Source organism: Porcisia hertigi, chromosome 32 (genome assembly GCF_017918235.1).
Source record: "Porcisia hertigi strain C119 chromosome 32, whole genome shotgun sequence".
Classification (NCBI taxonomy): domain Eukaryota; phylum Euglenozoa; class Kinetoplastea; order Trypanosomatida; family Trypanosomatidae; genus Porcisia; species Porcisia hertigi.
The window spans coordinates 1,423,788-1,437,215 of record NC_090591.1 but is presented as its reverse complement, the minus strand read 5'-3'; the positions used below and the strand labels follow the sequence as shown (position 1 = coordinate 1,437,215).

The following is a 13,428-nucleotide window of genomic DNA, read 5'->3' as shown; positions in this document are numbered from 1 at the left end:
AACAAAATAAAAATAAAAAGCTGCAAAGATGAAGTTGGGTGAGCACCGGTGCGACAGAATCGATAGTCGAGGTGGGAGACAGAGATGTGGAGACAAGCAAACACGCAGGAAAAGTGCAAAACACACACCCAAGGAGTCGGGAGTACCTCTGCAAAACGATGCGGTCGTGGAATAGGTGGTGAGCGAACTCGAGAAACCCAAATCACACTTGTGGACTTGCGCACCTGGAGAACAGGAAGTGGCACTATCAGCGATACTGAAAAGCTGCACGTTACACTGCGGAGAACCAATAGATTTGATTGATGTCGCCCCCTTGTATAAACATGTATGTCTTGTGTTTTTTTTCTGTTGTTGTGAATGTTTGAAGAGTGGAAAGTTGGGGGGGCGGCTTTTCTTGCTGCTTTCCTTCTATTACAAATCTGTACAAAATGGGCGTGCGTCTGCGGTCGTGTTAATTTGTTTTTGTTTTCCTCGGGGGAAAGAAAAGGGTTCGGCTGTCTAATGTGTACACCTTGTGGGACTTTGTCGAGAGACCAGGGAGGAGGCACATGAGCGCCCACACGAGAGGAGATATGGGAGAGGGGGTGAAGTGTGTCGCTTTCGACCTTATAGTGCCATATCTCTGAGAGAGTGACTGCGCTGTCGATCGAGAACCAACACAAACGACAGCGATGCAGGAGGGGGCACTACCCATGGTGCAAAAAAAAAAAGGAGGGGACGCAGAATACGTGTATGGGGCGACATGTGCCACCCGACCCATCCGCAAAGTGATGGGCAAGACAAAAAGGGCAGCAAACAGGCTTACGGACAGTAGTACAGACTAATCCAGCGGAGGAGAAACGGGGGAGGGGGGCTGTGGGCTACTCTTTTTTTTTGTTAGTTTGTGTTCTATATATATATATATGCATATAGATATATATATATAAGCGGCGACACAGGTGACCATGTGTGCCCCCGCTGAGATACTCAAGGAGCGCAACGGGGGGAACGAAATATGGGATTTTGACTGTGTCTGCATCGCCCAGTTAAGATGACGCTGCCATCTCTTATGCGTTCTTACAACAGGGAAGTCCCAAGGCAAGGGCCAAGTGACGGGATTCTCCATCTGTAAAATGTCAGGAGAAGGCATCAGACAGAAAACACAGGACGGGGAAGGAGGGGGGCAGAGGATGGAGAGTGGCAACCCCTCGTAAGATATTACTTCCAAAGCCTCAGCAGATCTAACCAACGTGGGTAAAAACACCTGTGGTTGTGCGAAAAAAAGTAGGTCACCTACGATGTACGTGATCGTCTGGCACACAACAACTCTGCACAAGGGTTCTCTACCCCACGCATTCCTTTCCCCAGCCTGACGACCAAAGCTGCTGCTGCTTCATCCATTGTCTGGGGCCGCAACCACTTCAGTCTTTGTCGCGTACGCCTCGACTGCAGCGCTATTAAAAGCCCACCACGTTATGCTCCGCGCCGCGGTGGCCGCCAACTGAAAGCGCGGGTTCACGGCTACAGCCACCGGCACATCACTATCCTTGGACTGCAGCTCATATAAAAGCCGCCCTTGTCGCGTCGAATGTGCCGAGTCAGATGGGCACCCGGCATACACAAGTAGATGCCGTCCTCCAGTCATAGACGAGGTGGGCTGTAGGATAGGAGAGGCAGCCTGACAGGGAAAGACGTACTGTGCGCCAATGGCGTCGGCGGAGCCGAGAAAGTGTCGCCTCGCGTCCCCGTGGAAGTACTTTGCCACTGTTTCGTCGCGCTTCCAGTCGTACACAACCACCTCGCCATTCGACGAGGTAATCAGCAGGCGACTTGGATCGGCGCAGAATTCGACTCCTTTGCACCTCGTCAGTGGTGTGGAGGCGGTGAAGACACGCGTGTTCTCGAGTACAACCGGCGGTGCCTGGAAGAGTTTGCGCCTATCGAGAAGAACGATACGGTGGTCGTCGCCGATGGCAACTTTATATCCATCTCTGCTGAACTGCACGCACGCTTTACTGCCTACAATCGACCTCTCTGGTGTGGCGGCAATGCAGCCAGAGATGAGGGGATGAAAGAGGGCCAGCCGGCCCTTTGCCACGACCACCGCGCCCACCACATCCGTCGCCGGGCACTGGGCGAGCGTGGAGTAGACGGGAGTATTCGCCACCGGCAAAATCTCAGGCTCGGCATCGTTCAGGTACGCCATCTCACCAAAGAACTGCGCCGTCTCTGTGTTGAGGAGGTGCAAGTGACCGTCTAGGTGAAACCGCGGTGCGACACACACAACACTGGTGGAGTGCGTGTAGCGGACATTGTGCACCCCAAACGCGTCGCAGGTGATGACATCCGTGCTGGTCATGCTCCCAGTGTCGATGATCCGAATGGCATCGTCCGTGTGCGCCGATACAAAGTGAAGCCCATCGAAGGAGAAGTGCATCGCGGTTGGCCGCGGTTCGTTAATGCCCGTGTAGAACATCGACGCCACCTCTATCGGTGGCCCTTCCACAGCTGCCGAGCCAACAGCTCCACCGCTGGAGGTGAGGGGAGGGCTCGCAGCGGTAGAGCTCATCTATTGGTGCGAATTGGGTGACTCTCTCTGTATTGCTTCGTTCCACCTTCAGGAGGTGGTGGACGCACGGTTGTGTGTGCCTCTTCAGGTGTGTCCGCGTGAGCACGTGACTCGGGAGACTAAACGGCAAATGAAGTTTTTATCGATGATGAGCGAACTCGGAGGAGGACTCCCGTTCCTCTTCCTTTACCCTTCAAGGCTGCGGTCTCTCTCTCTCTCTCTCTTCCTCGATATGTTCGTGTGAGACTCAGGAGGAAGAGAGGGAGTAGACTTGAGTGTCAACGAGTCTCAAAGATCACGTTCCCTCCGCATTCCGAGACGTGTGTCATGTATGCATTATGAAGACATTCAGAACCGGACCATGAGAACAGTGGAAGCGCCGTGTGTAGCGGTGATGAAGCAGACAACAAATGGGATGAGAGCGTGTTTTTTTTTTTGAAATAGGGCGAAAAAATATTTTTGTTTGGGTGAGCAGAGAGACGCACAGAAATGCCCAACGCACTGCCAAAACCCGCACATACACAATTGCGCAGCGCAAGCACACGTCCGCTGGCCGACCCCCACCCGCTAGCCCCGCTCAGTACCACACACACACACACACACACCGTGAAGAAATACGAGGCCTTCAGGGTGGTAGTCTTGCGGTGCTACAGTGATATGGTGAACGCAGACAGGAGGTGTGTGCGTGTGTGTGTATGTGTGTCTGGGGGGGAGGGGGGCGTCGAGGCAACCATTGAGCTTGGACACACACAGAAAGGAGGAGGAATAAAAGACTCGCCACATAATTCTATGCGTGCGGATGCCTAGAACTCCCCGGTTTCGCGACCTCGAAGCACACTGAGCATCGATTAGGACATGTAGTACTCGAACACCTCACAAATGTTTTCATGAGACTTCGAGGAAGACGGCAACATATGCCGGGTTAACACACAAAGCTTCACGCAGAGCATTACTCTTCACAGCACACGTCTTCTCTCTGCTCGGAGAGCGGGAGTCCTAGATAGACAAGTGTGAGGGGGTTGAGCGTTACTTTACTGGTACTCACCAACATCGACCGTAGACCAGATCCGCCAGACTTCGTCACCGTCATTGGTTCCGTGCGGGAGACGTGCTGGTGGATCTCAAGAGCCACGCGCATCAGCCTCTCGTCAGCATCGGGGACGTGCATCCAGTATGCAATCAACGGGTCGAGATAAATTGTTGACAAGAGATGCTTGTGCTCGGCATGAGATAAAATCATGCGTATACGCAAAAGGCCACGGACAGTATAGTTGCGTCCCAGTAATAGGCGCGTCCCCACCACCGCCCACACTCGTTGTAGCAGAGCACAGTGGCGATACAGCGGATACACAAGTGCACGGCGCGCAAACGCTACGCACGCGTCGTACACTGTGTCCGGGGGGTCGAGATACGAAAGAGTGGGGCTGAGCTTCGAGATGTTCCACAGCGATTCACTGCAACCACCACCCTCCGTCACCAAGTCGTCGTAGGCCTCGCTGAAAAGGAGGTCGGACGTCAGTGCCTCCAGCTCTGTGGGTGAGGGAGGGAAAAGCAAGCGCGGCAGCTTGAGCCGCATCAACACCTCCGTCTCCTCTCGAGTGAACTTCAGCGAAGGACGCAGTCGGGGAATCGCCAGCCGTGTACGCGGCAGAGACGGTGAGGCGATTTCTGGGGCGGTTTGAGAACCCATAGAAGTGGCAGCAGCATCAGCCGCTATGCCTGCTAATGAGGCCACGTCCCCCTCACCACCGGTGAGCTGCACTTCCTCAATAAGCGGCTTCTTGAAGTCGGCAACGTTGCCGCACCACACCGTGACCGGCCGCCCATCGGCACCCCCGAGGAGTGTCGTCTCCTCCTCCTCCTCCACCGCATCCGCATCGGGCCGATGTACAGGGCATGCACCTACTTCAGGGATACTGGCGAACACCGCTGACGACAGAGCCCTTCCGGACTCGGCGGAGTTTCCTTGAAGAGCGTTTTGGAAATCTTTAATGTGGACAGGGACGTAACGCAGGACCTGCGCCACTTCCCCCTCCGTGTCTTCAAACGCGAAAAGTAGCGCGTCCTCGTCGAAATCGTTCATCTCTGCTGCAAGTCGTAATTGGCGGCGCTCCTCGCGCGTAGTGCGGTCAGGATTATCGTGCAAGTCCACCACCTCATGAACCACGTCTGCGTCGAGCTTTTGGAAAAGTCCGCTGAACGCGTTGGCAAAGCCGTAGGAACACTGCCCCCCTGAATCCACGCCGTCACCCGGGACTACGGTGTCGCCTGTAATGATGGCATCCGGCAAGGATTGTACGTACTCAAGCTCCTCCATCTCATCACCCCCGTGAGTGACGGTGTGACTCGAATTGACATCACCAAGGACCTGCACAAGAGAGGCGCGCTGTTTTTCCGTAGCGATGAGATAAGCTGGGTTATCCAGCTTTGTGAAAATCTCTGTGGCGTTTGCCTTCGGCAGGTACACTGTGAGCACATTCGCCTCCAGGTCGTACGTGGCCCGCTCCCCTTTGCCCTCCTGCAGGTGTTGGTCGAACCGAAGACGCAAGTAATAAGGAGTGCAGTGAAATGTGAACTGAGTCTCGTTAATATCGAATATTGCACTCATCACTTTACAAATGGCCGAGAGAAAGAGACGGACGACAACGAAGCCGTTCTCCTGTGTGCACTCAAACACTGGGGTGATCATCTGCACGTTCACCTGGGATTGACGGATCACGTACTGGCAGCTACCTCAACCGTGAAGGAAGCACGGGGTATTTGTCGACATATATATTTTTTTTTGGGGGGAGGGAAGAGGAGGGGAGGAGGGGAGGAGGTGAAGAGGGCTGCTCAAACGGACCAAAACAAAAGACGTTGCAGCGGAGCGCTTACGTTGTTTTCTTTACGCCACCAAAGCAGCCATAGACAGGGGAGGGGAGGGGCAAAGCATGAGAGCTGCACACGCAGAAATCGGAGGCAGCCAGCGCAACAGCTCAAGGGACAGCACACCGCCGTGCCGCGCCAGGAAACCAATTACACAGATCGGTTCTTTGAAGAGGGGTCAAGCAGGGAAGGGTGCGACCTTTGCGACGTCTGCGCAAGGCCCTCCAAGCACTACATTAAGGCTTTATTTCGCTTTGTGAAAAGCACAACTCTCAAGTCGTTTAAGTGCGCCTTCCCTGAAGTCGACTGTGACCTCAACGCCAGTAGAGACCTGCACGCTCACGGCGCCACCCTCGCCAGGTGGTTCACATGACGGCACCCCACAGAGAAGCTAAAGAGGTCTAACCACGTTTCCATGCCGCCGCCTCTAAACATCGACAGGTGCGCTTTAAGCGCACCCCCCTCCCACCAGCACTGCCACCGGGTCGCAGGCCTCACGACACCGGCGTGGGTGTCACACCCCGCTGCAGCAATGCGATCTCTTTCTCCACGGCCGGATTTTTGTGATCTTTTGAGAAATGCAGAGCAGCGTTAAAGTCCGCCAGTGCTGCTTCGCGATCGTCCAGTGCTCTGCTGGCCAGTCCTCGCCGGTAGAGTACCTTCACCTTGAGGTCCTCTGGGAGTGCTATGGCGGCATCCTGCAGCAGCATAGTGGCCACTGCACGTGCAGCATCGTATTCGTGCATGCGGATGCACACCATCACCACGTTTGCTCGGACAATCTGCTCAGCCTTGACCGCCTCCGCTTCGGCGGTACCGAGTGCCGACGTGACCTCGATGCAGTCCTGATAGCCACGTAAGGCATCCTCAAAACGGCCCTCTTGGAAAGCGACGTTGGCGCTCTGCTTCAAGACGTTCAGCAGCTCCAGCGCCTTGGCCCTGTCCGCTGCCGAGTACGGGGATTCCACAGGAAGCGATATTGGGGCCGCCTGTGGTGAAGGCGCCAAGGCGTGCTTACCGGCAGCAATAATAGACGACTGCCCAGTAGGCTGCGGCGAGCGTCCTTCTCTGTCCCTGCGGTCCTCGCGCAGCTGCCTGTAGGCGGAGTAGCCTAGGGCGGCCAACAAACTACCCAGCACCACAGTGACACACACAAGCGGTACATGACGCGCGTTCATCTTCGCGCAATCTTTCTAAGGTGATCCTCACGCAAGTTGGGTGTGTCACTGTGTCGGTGCTTTGTATGGTTGGTTGGTATGTTTCTGTTGAGAGAGACAGAGAAGGGCAAGACGAGGGTTGGGGGCAAGAGGGATATTCAGAAATATAGAACCGCGTTGCGAAGCACCTCTTTGTTTAAAGAAGAGCAACTCTGCAGGATGACACACGTGACCGTGATCAACCGTCACACAGAGGAGCCCAACAGGCATCTCTCTCCCCTCGGCATTTTGTGGGTTCAATAAGCACACGCAATGCCTTCAAAGGCGATTCAGGCGCGACAGGCCAGGAGGAGGGGGGAGGAAGGGGCCACAATTCGGAGTTGAGGGGACGACTACGCACCTGCAGCAACACACGCTACAGGAAAGTGACATACAAGGACTTCTAACACCTCATCCGCCCGCGGATGATACGAGGCGCGAGAGACTACATCAACACCACCACCCTTTTTCGTGTTCTTGGACATTTTCAACTCCAGGCACCGATGCTCCGTCCTCTTCCTTACAAGGACAAATCTGTCATCACGCCATTGCGCACCTCTCTTGACAATCGAGGCAGGCAGACACAAACGCGAGGGGAAAAAGAGAGACAGGTAAACAACAGACGGACAGACACACAACAATACATCAAGCACCAGCAACAACAAAAAGCACTTCCCCTAAAAGTCAACCACGGGTACAACCGACTTGAAGGGGGAGCGTAACAAAGCAAAGAGGAGCTACCGCAGCGCACGCACACAACAAGAACAAACGAAAGAGAGAGAGAGAACTAAAACAGAAACTCTATGTATGGTTCAACGCGTATAGAAAAGAGGAGGAGGAGGGAGGGACCAAGGGGCCAACAAAAGAATAAGCGACACGCCATGGACGACAGCAGACGAGAAACCTCATCCTGGCCGTGGGGGGGGGAGGGGGGGGGGTAACAGGATGTGGAGTGAGAAAGCGGGGTAAGGAGCCTAGTGTAATCTAGTTAACCGTGAGAGGTGAGAGAAGCCGCAAGTCCCTCGCCGCTTTGAGTGCCCAGCCTACGCAGTGGAAGCGTGAATGGGAGCGAAATCGCCTCTCATTTTAATGATCGCCCTCGCCTCGACGACTCAGCCACCTTACAGAACGCTGCCCCCAAATTCACTGTCTTTGCTGCGCTCATGTGAGAAAAGTCTTTAGTTCGTGCTCTATGAGGCATCTTGCGTCTTACGTGCGAGGACGCTTGAAGAGCAAGACGTGAGGCTCTGGTTTGTGAATCATGTAGTGCACCCACCCTTGCGACTGCTGCACACCGAGCTGCCGCCACTCCATCTCGCTCATGAGGCGACTGGTGGGGACAAGGCGCGCGAGATCCTTTGGGAGAATCACATGACGGTATTCGAACATATCATCGTAGTACTTGTCACTGTACAGAATTTTGCATTGGAGCTTCTTGATGATGATGAGCGCCTCCCGTTGACCGTTCGCGTCCAGCGAAAAAAAGTCCTGCGCAGGTTTTGCTGGCATGATTGGCCGGGCAAAAGCTGGACGGGCACAAAAGTGTAGACGGTGGGTACGCAGGTGGGTGTCTGTGCGTCTGTAGATTTTTTGGGGGGGAGAGGTAAAAACGAGAACAGCTGTGTATAGGTCTGAGGTTGCCTGTGCGAAGACGCTGTCCCGCCTTGTCTCCACCTCTACTGTCTGGAATGGGAAAAGAGTACGGGGGCAGGGGAGCGGCAACGCGTCGCGAGAGGTGGAACGTGCCAGACTTTTAAAAGTGGCAACCCTACGCAGACAGACGCCCTCAGGGGGGATGTGTGGATGAAGGAATGACACAGTTGGTGCGGTATTGAGAACTCAAAGGCAAGAGGTACCCGAGGCCTAGTGAAAGCAAGAGTCCTCCAGAAGCAGTGGCGGATGGGGGAAGAGAAGGGAGGGGGTCGCAGTGGGGTAGACCAGCTGTACAATAAGTGCGTACAAGGCGCAAAAAAAAAACAAGAGGATTATAATGGGACCAACACCAGACGTATTAGTGTCGGTGAGAGTGTCTTCAGTGACCTGGCAAGCTGTTCGTGCCGGCTGTATTTTTAGAATGAATAGCATCCGCGAGTACAGGGAAGGGGAAGAGAGAAGAAGGAGAGGGGCAAGAAAAAAAAAACAGAAAACGTGCAGCAACATTCAAAGATGTTTAGAAATGACACCGTGAAACAACAGAGTTTTTTTCAGATGGAGGGAGGAAGGGGAGAGGTTACGAAGGGTGTGTGTGTGTGTGTGATGCGGGGTGTGGCCTGCGGTAACCCAAGGCAGCAGGCCACGTGAGAACATCTAGACGAGAGATTCCAGCCAGAATGCTGCACCGAGCTCTGCGGCCGACAGCAGTCGAAAATGGAAGGGAGAGGTGGGGGTTCGCCTACGTACTTGACAGTGCGAGGCACCCCTGTGTCGGTAGATATGGTCTTTCTTCTCCCCACTTCGCCATCCATCGCCACCAGAGAGCAGCCCTCTCAGGCGGGAAGTAGGGAATGTAGAGCGTGCAATTCCCATTCAGTGTGTTCACTTTTTCACCTCGCTGCCTAACTCTAGCGGCGCATAACACGCATAGTGTGTCCATATTGGAGGGGGGAGAGAGAGGAAAACAAACCAAGACATTGAACAGCTCTAACATCGGAGGGGACCTGGAAAAAAAAAACATGAAACCGTAGAAAAGAACAAAAGAGGAAGGAGAAGGGGAGGGGAAGGGGGGGGCTTAGGTCGTATAAGCGGGGTCCAGTTCATCAAGGCGCGTTACTCGCTGCCTCAGCGTGCACGTGCAGAGGAGGCGTGCGAATTTAAAGGAAACACGTCAATATCCACGCCCCCTCTGATGCGTCCGGGTGATCTCCTCGCCCCTCCTCTCCTCCTCCTCCTCCACCACCACCACCAGACCGCCTTTCCCAGTGCAAAGAGTTTTTCTTTTTTTTTGCAACAGCTTCACAGCAAAAAAAAAAGTTGTAAAGAACAGAAGAGAACGTGGAGGAGTGAAAAGAAAGACCGAGATTACCACATCGACTCTGACTGTACACTTGCTCGCTTCTCTATTAGGAGATAAAAAGTGTGTGTGCGTGGGTGTGTGTATGTGTGTGCGTGTGTTGGGGAAGGGAGAGAGAGGCACTGGCGAGGGGCCATAGAACAAGAAGACTGGGGGCGGGAGGAATCAAATGAAGGATTGTGAGTGTATGCCGACGCGCTGCAACCACTCTCCAGTCACTTGAGGGATGGAGGGGAGGGGGGGGGGGCAAACGTACCTTCACCCGAAGTACATCGAGAGAAGCACACAAACCGATCGTCGCACACCTTCGCGTCAGTGTTCGGGGCGTCTTTTTGTGTACGCATCGCGTGCCCTTCTCCATCTCCCACCTCCCTCTTGGCCAAACGTACACCTTCGACTGCTCTCCGTTACAATTCTATATGATAATATTTGAAAAAACAAAAAAGGGGACGGGAATAACAAGTGATCACTTCAGGTAGATTTTCTACTTCTTGCTCCCCTTCCCTTTGGCTTGCTTGGTACTCCCCCCTTCCGTCTTCTTGCCCTTTGTCGATACTGACTTCTTCTTCTTTGCTGCCGCCGTCTTCTTGATCGTGCGCCTGGCGCTCTTAGGTACCCTCACGGTGCCCTGTTTCTTCAACTCCGCCCACAACTGAGCCACCTTTCGTTGGCGCTGCTTCATGGGCAGGTGAAGGAAGCGGTGCGCATACTCTTTCTGGAAGCGATTGTACGCATCAAGGGCGGGGTAGGTCACGCGACGGGCACGCTGCTCGAAGATCTTCCGCTCGGGTGTAGAGAGCTGTCGATACATCTTTGCTGATTTCTGATTTGGGTTCTTGAGGCCCTTTAGTATGCCCGTTTCACCCAAGTGTTTTTGAAACAACGAGAAGGCGCTCGCCCGGTGGAGCGTGAGGCTACGGCGTAACATCATTAAACCCCTCGCCTAAGGAAATCAGAGGTGTGTGTGTGTGTATCTGTATGAAGGGAAGAGATGGGGAACGGCTCTAAAAAAGAAGAAAACGCATAGATGCTAATATCTACAAAATATATACGATGATTGTTTTTTTTTGGCCTTTATCGGGAGTGGTGATGGGGGGTGGGAGTAGAGGGGGGGGGAAAAGGGGGGAGTGTCCTTTTTTTGATGCGCTAATATTTATGATGATGTTGGGTGTGTTGTGGCTGAAGGGGGGGTTGTATTGGGGGTATGCCTATCACTACACTGCTTCCGCCTCCCCTCAGACGTTGGTGTGCTTGTGTCTAAAACAGATGTGTTCCCTTTTGGTTGTGTCAGTGAGAGTGTCTCTAATCGTTCTTCTTTATTTTTTTTTGCTTTTCTAGAGATGGTCAGTGTCGTGTGAAGTAATGGGTGGTATGAGGGAGGGCGAGAAGGGGGAGGGGGAGAGGGAGGAGGAGGGAGGCATCCCCAGCTCGTCTAGAGAAGTGGAGGAACCTCGTGGGTTTCTCAACTGACAACACACACGCACACCAGAAACGTATACGCAGCGGCGGCACCTAAGACACTGGACGTCCCTGTACACTTCTGTAGTCGGACTCAAGCGCTGGAGAGGGAGAGGGATGAAAAGGTGTGGTGGCCTTTCACCGAGACACGAACGAGCCAGTGCTCTCCTGGGTTAATTCGGGAGCTGGACTCAGAGTCAACACGAACACTTCACGGTCACACGTCCATCCAAGCAAGATGCGCAGGCACATTCCAGGGAGTGCAGCAGCTACAGCAAAGGCCTCCACACACACATATATATACATATATATTTGTACGTGAACTTAATGCAAAGTGAGTGAGTGTTTGGTGTCTACCCCGTCGCCCCGCCCTCGTCCGCAACTCGAAGAGTCACCGAAAGTGTTGGAGAAAAGCATTTCTTTTTGTTGTCTTTTTATGCCGGAGTGCCCCCTATGTCGGCACAGAGAGAGAGAGAGAGTTACCGATGCCACACCACAATGGCGAGTCGACGACGGCACATAAACGGCACTCCACAGAGAGATATAATGAGCACATCCGAGGAGCAAGAAAGCATGACAACTTGACGAAGCCCTCAAATAAAAACAAACGGAAAAAATTGGAGCGGGCATACACGCACACGCACAGCCCCGCACACATCTAAAAGTTGAAAAACGACGTATGAGGGGCGACGGGGACTACGCGCAGAGGAGAACAAATCTGATATACATATATATATATAGGTATATAAATGAAGAAATACACATGAGACACACGCACACACACGCACAAGTGGATGTGCGCCTCTGCGCAGGCCCACCCGGCCATCAACACGCACTACGCGGCGGCGTAGGGAAGTGAAGAAAACAAAACCCGCCAAGTGAATCACCAGCAAACGGTGGCAGCCACGATACACGAGCGACGGCGGGGGACACTTTTGTCGGTGACGCTGCTGGGGACTCTTTCCAGTATGCGCACACATTTTCTACTGTTACACTGACCTTCTCTATTGAGCCAACAAAAACGCTGGTGCGTTAATATATTTCACAGAGGGGAAACACAAAATGAGGAAAAGAGAATCTCGACAACACACAACAACAAAGAAGGAAGCTGCGGGGTGCAATGCACCTCAAGACGGGCGCGCCAACAGATTTGTGAGTGCAGAAGCGCACGCCGCACAAAGGAGCAAAAAAAAAAAGACAGCAAATCTATGACTGCGTGCAACAGCACACACCTTAGGCACGCCCGTCTCCACCATTTTTCTCCTTACAGACAAAGCTACTTCCATGTTATGGGCCGGGCTCCACCCCCTCCCATTTTCTCAGAGAGCGTTCCCTGTCACCCACGCAGCAGGAGTGAGACTGTGTATATCTCAGCGTGGGGTGGGTGGGCCGTGTATGCGGGAGGGGAGGGGGGGGAGTAGAGAGACAAGGCACACCTATAGCCAGACATCGAGACTCGATTGGTAGCGAGAGCGATAGTGAAGCCAAGGAGAAGAAAAAGAGGGTGCAGAACGAGCCAGATGAATAAAGCAGTACACCGTTGCAACGCCTGAGACTACGCGCAACAATGGCGCTAATATGTAGCAGGTCGCTGCGAACTCTCTATGTTCTCTGGCGCTGATGGGTTTACTTCTTTGATCGTTTCTCGGCCCGCTTGCCCTTTTTGCTGGCAGCCTTCACCTTCTTCTTGGCGCTCGGGACGGCCTTGGAGGCCGTGCTCGACATGGACTTCTTCATGGACGCCCACTTCGCCTTAATTTTCTCAACGCGCTTCTCGATAGGCATGCTGCGAAGGCGCTTCATCTCGCGCCTCGCCATACTTCGATAGGCCTCCTGGGATGGGAACGTCTTCGCTTTGGCCCTCCGCAGCAGGGCGCGCTTCTCAGCCGGCGAGATGTTCCGATAGAGCTTCGCCGCCGCTTTCGGTAGGTTCTTCACTCGCCGTAGCTTTCCAGCGCTGGCGAGCTCCTTCATGTACAGCGCGAACGGGCTCACACGAAAAAATGTCTGGCTTCGGCGAAACATTGTGTCGACGTCCTCGTATGCGTGTGTGTGTGTGTGTATATGTAGGGGAAGGGGGGAGACGGCTGCTGCTGTTTTTTTCAAATCTGGGTGTGTATTCTCTGACCCAAGCCTGTTGGTGTGAAGAAGAGACCCGAACACGACAAAGCTGAGAACTGAGAGCAGACAAAATTATCGTAGTGGGAGCTACCCCCAAAGTGTGTGTGTGTGTGTGTGTAGGGAGGGAGGGAGGGAGATGAAGGAGAGGAGGGAGAGGAAGGATCGCCGGAAAGGTGGCAAGAGGGGGATAGGCGAACAGCAGTGTCAGGCAGAAGACAGAGACAACCTTC

The 13,428-nt window shown here is 53.8% G+C and overlaps 6 protein-coding genes across 6 annotated transcripts; all 6 read right to left on the bottom strand.

Annotated features, from left to right (window-relative positions):
* Window positions 1-1,372: 1,372 nt before the first annotated feature.
* On the bottom strand, window positions 1,373-2,548 carry JKF63_02746 (uncharacterized protein; the record flags this gene model as incomplete). The annotated part of the gene is made up of 1 exon (XM_067898770.1): window positions 1,373-2,548. One exon carries the CDS (start codon window positions 2,546-2,548, stop codon window positions 1,373-1,375), a length of 1,176 nt encoding a protein of 391 aa, XP_067754927.1.
* Window positions 2,549-3,497: 949 nt separating this feature from the next.
* JKF63_02745 (uncharacterized protein) lies at window positions 3,498-5,237 on the bottom strand (the record flags this gene model as incomplete). The annotated part of the gene is made up of 1 exon (XM_067898769.1): window positions 3,498-5,237. One exon carries the CDS (start codon window positions 5,235-5,237, stop codon window positions 3,498-3,500), a length of 1,740 nt encoding a protein of 579 aa, XP_067754926.1.
* A 670-nt stretch (window positions 5,238-5,907) lies between these two features.
* Window positions 5,908-6,591, bottom strand: JKF63_02744 (uncharacterized protein; the record flags this gene model as incomplete). Its single annotated transcript, XM_067898768.1, has 1 exon — window positions 5,908-6,591. The coding sequence occupies one exon, from the start codon at window positions 6,589-6,591 to the stop codon at window positions 5,908-5,910; it is 684 nt and encodes a 227-aa protein (XP_067754925.1).
* A 1,227-nt stretch (window positions 6,592-7,818) lies between these two features.
* On the bottom strand, window positions 7,819-8,118 carry JKF63_02743 (uncharacterized protein; the record flags this gene model as incomplete). The annotated part of the gene is made up of 1 exon (XM_067898767.1): window positions 7,819-8,118. One exon carries the CDS (start codon window positions 8,116-8,118, stop codon window positions 7,819-7,821), a length of 300 nt encoding a protein of 99 aa, XP_067754924.1.
* Window positions 8,119-10,103: 1,985 nt separating this feature from the next.
* On the bottom strand, window positions 10,104-10,547 carry JKF63_02742 (uncharacterized protein; the record flags this gene model as incomplete). The annotated part of the gene is made up of 1 exon (XM_067898766.1): window positions 10,104-10,547. One exon carries the CDS (start codon window positions 10,545-10,547, stop codon window positions 10,104-10,106), a length of 444 nt encoding a protein of 147 aa, XP_067754923.1.
* Window positions 10,548-12,703: 2,156 nt separating this feature from the next.
* Window positions 12,704-13,102, bottom strand: JKF63_02741 (uncharacterized protein; the record flags this gene model as incomplete). The annotated part of the gene is made up of 1 exon (XM_067898765.1): window positions 12,704-13,102. One exon carries the CDS (start codon window positions 13,100-13,102, stop codon window positions 12,704-12,706), a length of 399 nt encoding a protein of 132 aa, XP_067754922.1.
* Window positions 13,103-13,428: the final 326 nt, after the last annotated feature.